The sequence below is a fragment of the Manis pentadactyla genome, chromosome 12 (genome assembly GCF_030020395.1).
Source record: "Manis pentadactyla isolate mManPen7 chromosome 12, mManPen7.hap1, whole genome shotgun sequence".
NCBI classification, from domain to species: Eukaryota; Metazoa; Chordata; class Mammalia; order Pholidota; family Manidae; genus Manis; species Manis pentadactyla.
The window spans coordinates 91,403,369-91,416,638 of record NC_080030.1 but is presented as its reverse complement, the minus strand read 5'-3'; the positions used below and the strand labels follow the sequence as shown (position 1 = coordinate 91,416,638).

The window sequence follows — 13,270 nt, the reverse complement described above, 5'->3', positions numbered from 1 at the left end:
GGCATTTGTCTTTCTCCACCTAGCTTATTTTACTTAGCATAAGACCCTCTAGGTCCATTCATGTTGTTGCAAATAGTAGGATTTCTTTCTTTTTTATGGCTGAATAATATTACATTGTGTATATGTACTGCATCTTCTTTATCCATTCATCTATTGACAGACACTTGGTTGCTTCTGTATCTTGGCTATTGTAAATACTGTGGCAGTAAACATAAGGGTCTATACATCTTTTTGAGTCAGAGGTTTTGTTTTCTTTGGGTAAATTCCTAGAGGTGGAATTACTGAGTTGTATGGAATTTCTATTTTTAGTCTTTTGAGGAACCTGCATACTGCCTTCCATAGTGGCTGCACCAATTTACATGCCAACAGGTACGAGGGTTCCCTTTTCTCCACATCCTCGCCAACACATGTTATTTCTTGTCAGGCTGTCACTTTTTGAAGAATGTGGCTTTGGGCTTTTTCTATCCTTATGTATTTGCTGCTGGAGAACTCTTCCTGTCTCCTTGCTTTCTTTGCTGTTCTTTTGTATTTTAAGGATACCAGTTACCCTAAGGTTGCATTATCTTGCACCCAATTATATTTATTTTTCTCTGATTGCTTTGTGTTTTTTAAAATCTTTATTCTCTGATTATCTCTTAGCATTTCTGGGTCATACTTTTATTTTCACTTATGGCTATTCTCTTCCTTTGTATTTCTTAAATATTAGTTCTATAATAAGAAATATTGATCATCTATGTGTTATTTAATTTTTAGGTCCCTTGATCTCACTGTTGTTTTTCCATCCGTTCTTATTTATTATATTCATAAATCTTGAACCACTTGGGAAGTGTCTTTGTATTCATTTTGTTATATTTTTCTTCTGGACAGTGTTCTTTGATCTCCTGTATGCCACAGTCCTTCCATTCTTTATTTCTTTCCATCTGCCCCTCCCTCTCCTTATCTGGCTTTTCCAGTTGCCTATTTGTCATGCATTTTCTTTTCATCTTGCTTATGCTTGGCAGCTCTGCCCATTTTTTATTTGTTCCCCAAATTGTGTGGGTGACTTGTTTACTTTCCAAAAATGTCAGATTTTTTCTTGCCTCACCTCATTTTTGTGGTTACAAAAATATACTCTGCAGCTTTTCACTCTCTTGTCTCTCTAGTAGGTCACATGACCTGTACGCATTACTCCAGAACTGTGAACTTAGAATATTAAATTTTTGCTAGCTAACCCTGATGTTTTTCCATCGTCTATAAAAGTGCCTCCTCTGGTTCTTACTGCCCATGCGACATCATATCAAGATTTGTTCCTTGTAATTGAGGAATGTATTGTGTGTCTATTGGGAAGGCCCTCAGTGTGCTGCTGCCCCAGAATCTTCTCTTCTGCTGGACAGGGCTAGAATTCACTTCTCTCTTCTACTCACTCTCTTTCATAGCTCTGTAGCATCTCTGTAGTCATTTCCAGATTTGGGGTATTAATGAGAATTGTTCATTCAGGTTAGGAGCCTTGCCAGACAGGGCTTCTCCATTCCTCTTTGGAATCTACTCTTTCCTAGGCATTGCTTTTGAAGTTTCCAGCTTCATGCTGTGCCTATCTGTGTATCTGTTACTGGAGAACCTACTGACCTACCTATTTATTATTACCTACCTCGGTTTCTTTCTCCTCTCCCTCCTTTTCATTTTAATCTGATCATGGGTGGGAGTTGGAAGTGGGGAGATTATGTAAAGAAGCCTTCATTCCACTACTTTATCCCAGAGTCTGTTTTGGGGTTTTGTTTTGTTTTTAATTGTGGAAAGGTACACATAATATAAAATTTACCATCTTAACTAGTTTTGAATGTATAGTTCAATGGCACTAATTACATTCACACTGATGTGCAACCAGCACCAGCAGCCATTTCCAGAACTCTTTTCTTTCTTTTTTTTATTGATACACACTCTTATGAAGGTTTCACATGAAAAACATTGAAACATTGTGCTTACTACATTCACCTTATCAAGTCCCCCCCATACTCCACTGAAGTCACTGTCCATCAGCATAGTAAAATGTTATAGTCACTACTTGTCTCCTCTGTGCTACACTGTCTTCCCCATGACCCACACACACACCATGTCTACCAATCATAATTCCCCTCTCCTTCTCTCCCCCACCCCTCCCCTTTGGTAATCACTAGTCCCTTCTTGGAGTCTGTGAGTTTGCTACTGTTTTGTTCCTTCAGTTTTACTTTATTGTTACACTCCACAAATGAGGGAAATCATTTGGTACCTGGCTTATATCACTGAGCATAATACCCTCTGGCTCCATCCATGTTGTTGCAAATGGTAAGATTTGTTTTCTTCTTATGGCTGAATAGTATTCCATTGTGTATATGTACCACATCTTCTTTATCCATTCATCTACTGATGGACACTTAGGTTGCTTCCATACTTGGCTATTGTAAATAGTGCTGCAATAAACATAGGGGTGCATATGCTTTTTTGAATCTGAGAACTTGTTTCCTTTGGTTAATTTCCTAGGAGTGGAATTCCCGGGTCAAATGGTATTTGCATTTTTAGTTTTTAAAGGAACCTCCATATTGCTTTCCACAATGGTTGAACCAGCTTACATTCCCACCAGCAGTGTAGGAGGGTTCCCCTTTCTCCACATCCTCACCAGCATGTGTTGTTCCTAGTGTTTTCAATGTTGGCCATCCTAACTGGTGTGAGATGATACCTCACTGTGGTTTTAGTTTGCATTTCCCTGATAATTAGTGATGTGGAGCATCTTTTCATGTGCCTGTTGGCCACCTGAATTTCTTCTTTGGAGAAGTGTCCAGACCTCTTTTCATCTTGCAAACCTGAAACAATGGGCCCATTAAACAGTAACTCCCAATTCCTTTCCCCCAGTCCCTTTCTTTTTGTTTTCTTAAGTTATGTAAGAATGTTCTTGGGTCTTTGTAAGACTACTATTGAAGATATTTTCTATTTTGGTATTCCTGGTTTTGTGTGAATATAACCTGGTCTGAGAATTTACTTTTAGGAGAACGTTGTTCCTGCTGACTTGCTGAGTCTATTATGAGGTGAAATGGGCTGGCTGTATAGTTAGATGCCCTTTGTACCTTGGTTGCCAAGAAGCATAACAACTAGCTTGGGTTTTCTGGTATAATTTTATACTTCCGTTTTATTTTTATGTGTTTAAGCCCCTTCAGAGCCTTTTTGGAGCAAAGAAGAGACAACAATAAAAACAATGTGTAAGCAGTTTTTGGTTTATATCAGAAAGATAATTTTTTCTAAAAATTTTATTACCTAAGCTCACAGTTTGCCAGCTGAAATGCCTTAAGTCTGACCTAGTCAGTACTTTTTTTTTTTTCCTAGCAGAGTTTAGTTATATTTAAGATGGAAAATCTTAGTGGTTATGAATAAGTGTGGGGGTTGTTATATCTAAAATAAAACCTTTTGAAGGAAGAAGGAAATAATACTTATTACATGCTTTTACGTGACACAATTTTCTTAATACAAGAGCCCTAATTTATTATTTAATACATTTATTATCCCAATTTTTCAGATGTGAAAATTCAAGCTCATTCATGTAAAATCACTTTCTAAAGGACTCATAGGTAGTAAAAGTGTAACAGAATTTGAATCCTTTTTTCCTAAGAGAACTTAAAATAGAACATTTTTAGTAATCTATCTGTATTGGGAGGAGTATTTTATAGTACAAACCTCAACTGTCACAGCTTTTATTCTATAAATTCTTTGAAACTATTTATCCACTTCTGGGAAAGTATCCTAAGGAAATAACCTTTTTGTAGGGATAAAGTAATATAGTTCCTGAAGACTAGAATTAAAAAATAAATACTGTACTCTGAGACTTAAATTTTAAAATCAACATATACTATATCAAAGAAGAAATGTACACAGCATCATACAGATAAATAATAGCTCCAGGTCTGTAAGTTTTCACTTCTTTGTTTAAATTTATGAAATTCAAATATAGGAGAGTAAATGTTGCTAATCAGAAGACAGTGGTTTTAGTTACACTCATCCTTCTGAACGCTTACAAACACCTCTTCTTCTTACTCTCCTCTTACAGTCTTTACTCCTTCCTTTTACCCCGTTGCTCCCTTTCCCTTCTCCCTCAACAGCCACGACTTGTCCATTGCAGCGGCTTCTTGGAGGTGGAGGAGGTGGATAAGAAAGATGAAGACAGTTTTAAATTCATTATGGCTCCACTGCTAATTCATTGTTTTGTTTTTATGTGTTTGCTTTTGAAAGGATATAGATATGACATAGAGGTTGAGTGTAGGTTCTGGTTTTAGATAGCTTGTGTTCACATCCCGGGTTTTCCACTTAAGCAAGTTATATAAATTCTCTGTACTTTAGTATCATTATTCATGAAATGAAGACAGAAGTATGAAAATCATGGGATTGTTTCAAGGAAACATTAAGGTATGTATGCAAGATGTATCTGTCATGTAAGAATTGTTAATCTTAAAAATAAAACTGTCAGTTATTTTAGCAGCTAAAATGAGTTTATTCAGGAATAACAATTATAATTCAGGACAGGCAAGCTACAGTAAAACCATAGCAAGTGCAGCCAACAGGAAAGAGTGTTATTTTCTGGGGGAAGAAGGAGGAAGTAGCGAGGGGTTATTTTCAAGGATGGTCCATTGGAGAAAAACGAGTTCAGGGTTATGATGATCTTTCATTGGCTGAGTTGTTGGGGTGGTTGATTTCTTATAGAAAAGGCAACATACATCTTTTCCTATTGGGACTTGTCATTGGTGAATCTTTACTTTGATGATTCTTCTGTTAGATCTGTAATTGGCACTTCTTCCTAAAATTGGCATGAAATGGTACTGCTCTTCCACATAGCCTCCCTAATCCACTTTAGTGAGGTTTCTCTTCATTTAATTCTCACATTTCTCCCTTTTCATCTTTTCATCCTTTCGCCGAAAGCATCACTGATTAAGAGTTAGGTTTTCTGTATTTAGTGATTTTGTCCCTTTGCTCCAAGGGAGACCTTTCCTGATAGTCAAGTGAATAACAGATGGAAAATGCTTAACGCCACATGAGTGACAAGGAAATGTTAGGAGGGAAAATTCAGGCACCTCCCATCTGTCATCCTTATTTATCAAGATTGTAAGCATTGAAGAGCACTGGAGAGCATTGTAAGAATTGGGTATATCATTTTTACAAAAGTTTGATGGGCAACAAAATACAAAATACAGTACATTGTACAAAACAGAAGAGTTTACATGACAATTCCAAACTGCATGGTGGTTCTAAACCCGGACCCTAGGTCTGAAAATAGCCAACTAAAATATTTATTGGCAGTTAGTCTGGCTTAGGAGAGAAAAGTTCTCCTTGGGGAGACAAACCCAGAGTCGTGTATGCCTCCTGGGAGTCCCTGCGTAAAGCGGTCTTGACAGCGGAATGGTGAATACTGCAAGAGCACACTGAAAGAAGTAGCCTAGTGCATTTGGGAAGACATAGTGCAGGTATCAACATGAATAATAGCTGGTGAACTTTTTTGCAAAACAGCACAACTTCAAGAATGTTTTTAAAACAGTATTGTTATCTCAGAAGTACTGTTTGGAACCAAGTGTGTTATCAAAAATACACGCTGTAGTGGTGAGCATAGCTGCCTTCCAAAAACACATGCTGCTGTAAAGTTACAAATTCAGAAGTAGGTTTTGGATAAGAATTGATTCATTAATATTTCAGATGAAAGAAAGACTTTTATGAATTCTGAACCTCCTAACCCTTCAGAAAAACGCAAGTGAAAAATTAATTTGTCCCAGGATCATGATGAAGTTATTTCTAAAAAGCCGTAGTAAGAAGAATAGGTTTCCCCTTTTGTAAGGGTTTGCGAAAGGTAGACAAGGGCATTTTCTTTGCATGAAAGAAATAGCAGAAGCAACCAGTGAGAAAAAGGTATACAAGCCTGGTCTGGACATATTGGGAAAGCTGTCTCATCCAATGGTGCCTGCTTAAATTCCAGAAAATCTTTACTTTCTGTTCACCTAGTGGTGGGCAGGCCCAGTCAAGATTTGGTGCTTATTTTAGATATGTCACTGAACCCTAGAGTTTCTCCCTTGGAGTTTGATGGCACAAGGATTGGCTAGCAGTACTGACAAAGGCCTTTTCAGTGAGGTTGAAGAGTTTCTGGAGGTGTCAGAGGCATCTTTTCCAAGAGAAGAAGTCCCCAGGTAGCAAGAGTTCTGTCTGTGAGTTCCAAAGGGGGTAGATCTGAGATTTAGAAGGACTAACAGCAATGCTTTTAGCCAAGGTATTTGGAGGGTCTCTACAAATTTTGCCAGTTGAGTTTGAATAGAGCCATTTGAAAAGTGCATTCAGCCAATCCGAGGATTGAGGATGGTGTGCACAATGAAAAGCGTTAAACCAGAGAAACCCCAGAGATTTGTCAAAACTGGTAAAATGGGTTCTCCGATCACTACAAGGTTTGAGAGGGGTCCCCAAGTAGGGGTAATCTTTTCTAATAGAATTATAGCTACAGAAGAAGCAGGACCTGTCTATAATAGAAAGCTTTGATACAGTGAAAAAATACACAAGCTGCGACATATTAGTATCTATAAGATGGGGGGAAGCTGTGTGAAATCCACTTGTGTGAACAGGTTTCCCCAGCCTGCACTTTGGACAAGTAGGACAAGTGATATAGGCACTTTTTGGTGCCCTTATTAATATTTCCTCACCAATATTGGTTCGTGAACACTAATTTTGTCAGTAGACCAATGGTTTAATGTGTGTACAGTGACAAGTAATGGGGGATTTTGAATTTTGATAGAGTTGGATTTTAATTTGATCCAGACCAGAGTTCTCTCTTTTTATTGAACCAACAATTATTAGATTCCCAGTATTATTTTTCCTTTTCTGTGACCTATTGGGTATTTCTGGTAATTTGGAACAACATTTCCTTTGAACCACAACAGAGGTTTGGCTATTGGTTTCCTTGAAAGCTTAAAGTTTTTTGGTGAAACTATCAGTGAGATGGTTTTCTTTGGCCTCCAGGGAGTTAAGTTTGGAATGAATGCCCAGAGCAGCCAGCAAAAATATGGCATCTAATACATGTTGAACATGGGAACCATTTTTTATTTTACCCCACTGGAGGAAAGGATACTTCGTTTCTCTAATATTCCAAGGTTATGAGCTACCCCAAAGGCATACATCTATTTGTATTAATGTTTGCAGCTTTACCCTTAGCTAAGGTACAAGCTCAAGGAAGGTTGTGTAGCTCAGCCTGTTGGGCCAAAATAGCCAAAGGTAAAGGTGCAGCTGCCTCAGTGACTTCAAAAGGAGTTGGAATAGCATACCCAGCATGATACATACCATTTTCATCCTTTAAGTAAGAGCCATTAGTAAACCATGAAAAGTCTGCCTTGGTTAGAGGAGTGTCTTGTAAATTGCCACAGGGAGTCAAAAGGTGACCTGTCATTAAGCGTTTGTGAGGAGTTTTCATTCTGGATCCATATGTAGTCCTTATTCTGAGATCAGATGCCCTAAGTATCGGACCTGAGTTTGAGCAAACTGCAGCTTTTCCTTGGAGACTTTATGGTCAAAAAGTCCCTTAAGAACAAAAGGCTTGAAGGGAAAAGGCTGTGAAGAGGCTTGAGAAGGGGAGCAGAGAAGCAAATCACCTATTATTGTAACAAGATAGAGCCTGCAGAAATCTATATCATCCAAGTAAGGTTTGTGCAAAGTAAGATGGTTTCTGTGTAATCCTAGGGCATTACTGTCAAGGTGTATTGCCATTCTTCCCAAGTGAAAGCAGAGATACTGACTTTTCAACTGGAGTACTAAAAATGTATTGCACAGATTAGTTACAGTGAAAATTTGCTTTCAGTGGGAATGGATGTCAGTAGTATATGGGGTTTAGTAACAACAGGACTCTGAGGGATAAGAATTTTATTTATTGCTAAGAGGTCCTGGATAAACCTCCATCCTCAGCCACTGGGTTTTCAGGTAAAATAGCGATATTATAAGGATAAGTGCAGGGAATAATGAGGCTCTGAGCCTTGTAATCTATTATGTGCCTGCTGCCTTGAAGGGCTTCTTTGTCGGGTATCGATTAATTCTGGGGAGAGGTTTTGAGGAATCTCTTTGAATCTTGATGGGAAATGCACTGTGGATTCTGCCAATATCAGTTGAAGATGATGCCCGTAAAGAGGATGATAGCTGATCCAATAGGAACAATGGTCAGTGTCCCCAGACTCAACTATAGTGCCATCAGAGATGGAGCAAATAGAAGATGTCAGAGGGCCACTTAATTTCCCTGGCTGGCTATTTTGATTACTGCTATCAAACTCCTGAATTATATACCCCTTTAAGAAAAAGAAATTTCAGCATGATATTTTTCTAAGAAATCTCAGCTCAATAAATGAACAGGGGCAGAGAAACTAAGGAGAAAGGGGGAGTATCTCTTAAAGGGCCTGAACAAAAGGGATAGGTTCAGAGACAGCAGCCTGTTGAGGTTTCCTGGAGACCCCTACTGCTTGAACAGGTTTAGTACTCTAAGGCAGGGACTGCTTTGTAGCAGTGGGGTTGAGCATTGAGAGTGTAGCCTTGCTATCAGTAAGGACCGAGAGAGAGGCTTTCTCAATCTGGAGATTGGTTTCTCTGAGCTGACTAAGAGGCAGGGTTGGGAGTGTGTGGTTCCTTAGAGCCTGATCATTGGGAATTCAGAGGACACTAGAAAGGCTGGCTAGAGGGCTGAAGGCTCCTGGAGCACCTTAGTTCCTGAGAGTCTTCTTTCCAGGGCTCTGGCTATTACTGCAAAGAGCTAGGAGGTTTTTGGCTTCATTTAGAGCCCTTCATTTGCCAGAGTTGAAAGTTGAGAAGTTTAGTATTCCTCCTTTTAGGTGACTCATCTAGGGTGCGAACAAGCTGGTTTGCCAAATTAAATCTGGATTGGACATAGTTTCCCATTCCATCCTGGTCCTTTTAACGGGCAGAGAAGGACTCCAGTTCAGCCCATTAATAAACAGTTAAATGCTACCCATGTGGATTCAACATGTAAAGACCAAAATTTTCCTCAAAGATAATTTCAAGTCAGTCTGAAGCTGATTGTAATAATTATGAACAGGTTCATCAGGCTTTTTGTGTACAAGCCTGAATTTTGTTCCAGTCAACAGGCTTAGGAAAAGCGACTATAATTGCTCAGTGGAAATTTCCAGCAAGTGTTCTTGCATCTTGCCCAAAGTTAGAGGTCTGTTTCTGTAATTCCCTTTCCAGATGTTTCCACCAGGCTAGTTTCATCCAGTGTTTGGTTTGGCCCTCACCAGCAAACGTGGACTAATTGATATACCAATCTGAGAAAATCAGGTTTAAGTTTGAATAACTATGTTAAATTCTTAAGCAAACTTATGGGGGTCCTCAGTCACTTTAGGAAACTCTTAACTATGGCTTGCAGTTTGGCCTTAGTCCAGGGAACATAAGAAACTTGGGGTCCATCTGGATCCTCAGAAGACTTAACTTTAAAAGTGCAGTTTTTAATAGGTTCGGGAGAGGATGTTATAGAAGAGAGTTTCAGAGGAAAAGAGAAATTAGGTGAAAGGATTAAAGTGGAACGAGGTACAGAGGCCGTCGGGTCAGTGCAGAGGGAACAAGAACATGGTGCCAGAGGCCGGGCCTGAGCACAAGGTGACAGCCACATGCCTGGAGACCAGATGAGGGAGGGAAACAAAGAGGCCTAAAAAGCTGTTTGACTTCTTATAGTTTGTTTGCCTCAGTTAATTTAGAAATAGTATTTTGCAAAGAGGCAAACTTAGAATCCTGAAAATGTTTGGAAGTTCAAGGTGTCAATTAAGATAGGCATGTTGCTCAGTTTTGGGGTGTTGTTTTGTTTTGTTTTGTTTTTGAGTCACAGCTTTTTAATTTCATTTTGAGAAAAATAAGTTTGGGTAGATCGAAAGTTCCCCATAATGGCCACTGGTGTTCTGAATTACTTTTGGTTAGGTTGGTTGCCTTATGCATTTAGAAATTTAGAAATGTATGTGAGGAGGGAAGAGACTTTTTAAACATAAAAGTGGCTGGGGTCCCAAAATGTGGGGTCACCCTCAAAATGCTGTTGGGAAATCCCATCCGGGGAGGTCTCCCTCTCCCTGCGGGCTATAGGGAAAGAATTCATGAACAGTTCAAACAGGTGCAAACAGGTTTATTAAAGTGAAAGTGTTTGAGAAGGGAGTGCAGGCAGGCTCCAGAGGAGAGCCTTGCGGGGGTGGGGGATGGGGGTAGTCCCTGGCTCCCCTACCTTTATTTTAGGGATTAAGCAGGAGGTGGAATATTCATCAGGAGAGGTGGGCTTTTCTTGGAAAGGGGAGGTGATTTCCAGGAATTAGGGTGATACCCCTTTTTATGCCTGTAAATGGCCATTCTCAGAACTGTCATGGCGCTGGGGGTGATTTTTAGTATGTATGTTAGTGAGCATATACTAAGCTAAGTGAGGTCATCTTGTCCCCCATACTGGACCCAACTAACTTATACTGGTTTATAAGCCTATTGATACAGCCTTAGCCTTGCCAGGTGCAGGCCTAGCCTAGCCAGGCATCCTGTTCTGTGTCTGTGATACAAATTCGGCCCTCATATGCCCTATTCTAGCCTGCCTCAGAATCATTTTGATAACTGGGGTCCCGTTTCTTAGAGGTTTTTCTCTAGAGCAGTAAGAAAAGTTCCTAAGTAGCGCCATTTCAACAGGAACAGCCTGGTTTCAAAAAGGAAGTGGACCAAAGGCCAGCACAGGTCCAACAGGAACAGTTGATCCCCAAAAGAATACAGACCAAGGGCCAACACAGTTCCAACAGAACCAGTCTGGTCCCAAAAAAGTAGGACCAAAGGCGAAAGGAGTGCTCTCAGAAAGGACAGGTCCTTAAAACAAATGCCAGGTCAAACCTGGAGAGCTCAAAAAATGCAAAGGGAGCAGAGCTCAAAATCCAGAAGAAACTTACCCTCAGCCTCCGAGGTTGGCAGTGAGCTGAGCTGGCTCTGTGGGTACTCGTACCTGTTTGCTCATTAGCTTCAGAGCTTTTGGGGGTCTTCTGGATCCCACTTCTGATCAGCAAATACTGTTAACCTTAAAAATAAAACCCACTTATTTTGCCAGCAAAAATGAGTTTATTCAGGAGTAGCAGAGAATTCCAATTCAGGGCATGCAAGCTTCAGCAAAACCACAGGCAAGTCCAACAAACAAGAGGAACAGTTACCAAGGAGGAGAGAGTTTGGAGGGGCTGTTCTGAAAGGCCTTTAGAGAAAAGCAAGAGTTGAGGAGGATGAGGGGTCTCCCCTTCGTTGAGTTGCTGGGGTAGTCAGTTTCTTATAGGAAAGGCAGTGTACATCTTTTCCTGTTGGGACTTGTAATGATGACTCTTTGCTCTTGATGATTCTTTTGTTGGGATCTGTAATTGACATGGAATGGTACTACTCCCCCTTTTAGTCTCCTGACTCCACTTTAGTAAGGTTTTTCTTTTATTGCTTTTCACAGAATCATTCAATAAATGGGAATGTCTCCTCAAACAAACTGAGTTTCTGGTTAGGGCAGTAGTTCACAACTATAAGCTATTCATTACAGTTACTCAAGGAGCTTTTTTAAATACAGATGCCTCCAACCCCTGTTATTTTGATAAGTAAGCCTTTGATAGGGCCTAGGAATAAGATTTTTCCCCCCACTTTTTATTTGTTTGCTTGTTTACTTTTAAATGCCATGAGATTTTTGTCTTTTGTTCACTGCTACATCTCCAGTTCTTAGAACTGTGCCTGAAACAAAGTATGCACTCAGTAAATACTTTATGAATGAATAAATATGAATTATCTTTGGTCCTTCAGTGGTTCATTCCCTTTCTTTTTGTAAAACAAATAAAATGTATTTTTAAATTTACAGATACAAACTTCATCCTTTTTGGGGAATAGTTCTGTTTGCTCCTTTATGGCCAAACCCTTTTCTCACCCTCAACCCCTGGCAACTGTTGATCTAGTATTCATCCTTATGAGTTGGGGTTTTACAGAATGTCAAATAACTTGAATCATGTACTATATAGCCTTTTGAGTCTGGCCTTTGTCACTTAGCATAGTGCATTTGAGACTCATTTATGTTGTTCAGTATCTCAGTATTCTTTTTATTACTGAATGGTGTTCCATTGACTCTGGAGCAGGTATATTAACAATCTTGCTCAATTTTGTTCTGTCTGATTTTTAGCTTTCCAAAGTGTTGGATCTTCCACCAGAAAGCTTGATCAAGTCAATATCTGCAGTTCCAGTTTCCAAAAAAGAGTTAAGTATAATGTATTTGTAACAATCTAAAATGTTGCTGACTCTTACCAGCATACCAAAAAAAAACCTTACTCTCCAATTTATAGAATATCCTTGAAATTAACCTTAAGATATGATTTAACCTATTCTCATTGATTTAAATAATAAAATTAAAATCTGTATTTTATGTACTCTGACATGGCAGATTATATTAGTATTCTCATGTTGTTTTGATGTTTGTTTATGCTAATAACTATTTTAAGAAAAAATAGAAATAAAGGTCAAATTTAATTCTGTAACAGAAAATAGAAGAGCTAAGGTTATGGTTAGAATCTTGGTTTTTGAAGAGCTCTTAGAGATTATGTACCTATCTGAAGCGTGAATACTGTTGAACCATATTTATCTGTTTGGTTTTTTTTGTGGTTTTTGTGTTTGTTCTGTGTGTTTCCATTGGAGGACTCCCAGTGATAGAGAAGTACAGGTTAGCCCTGTGTAGAACAAATAGCTGCTTTCTTGGGTGGAGGGAGAGGTCTGTCTCTATGAGTATGGTTATTCTAATTGATACATGTTTACCATTTGGCCAGAAAACTTAAATACTTGGATAAAATACCATCTCAGTCAAGTAATAATGACAAGAAATTAGCTGCATAGTAAGCATTTATGCCCTAAGCTTTAGAAAGATGTAAAGATAAAATTATCAGTATCATTATGTCCTCATATTTTGTTCCCTTAACTTTGTCAGGATTTTAATTCAGTAGGATGTATCCAGAGTAGGACAAAGAGGTAAGTGGAAAAGGAAGAGAAAGGTTTCATATGGTCCTGTAAAAGAGAGCATTTTTATGTGACCTGCTGCCATTTTTAAACTTCCTCTGTATTAGGTTTCAATAGCAGAGGCAACTGACCAAAGGGACCTCATAATTATATGTCAATTGATATATATTCCAAACCAGCTACTTATTTCATAAAATCTATAAATGACATTCTGCATAGTATTGGGATTATCTCAGTTTTTATTTTATGTTTCAAAGGTCATTAATAAGCTGAACTATGT

General features: G+C 38.9%; 1 protein-coding gene across 4 annotated transcripts in view; it reads left to right on the top strand.

The window, feature by feature from the left end:
• The window catches only part of RARS2 (arginyl-tRNA synthetase 2, mitochondrial), a 107,480-nt gene that overhangs the window by 18,395 nt on the left and 75,815 nt on the right, over positions 1-13,270 (top strand). For 2 of the 4 annotated variants that reach the window (XM_036912176.2, XM_036912175.2), the window contains exon 2: positions 12,167-12,240. The exons of the other annotated variants lie outside the window; for them this stretch is intronic. In XM_036912176.2, the coding sequence (XP_036768071.1) occupies positions 12,167-12,240 (74 nt within the window). The remainder of the gene's footprint in view (positions 1-12,166; positions 12,241-13,270) is intronic. 4 annotated transcript variants of the gene reach the window in all.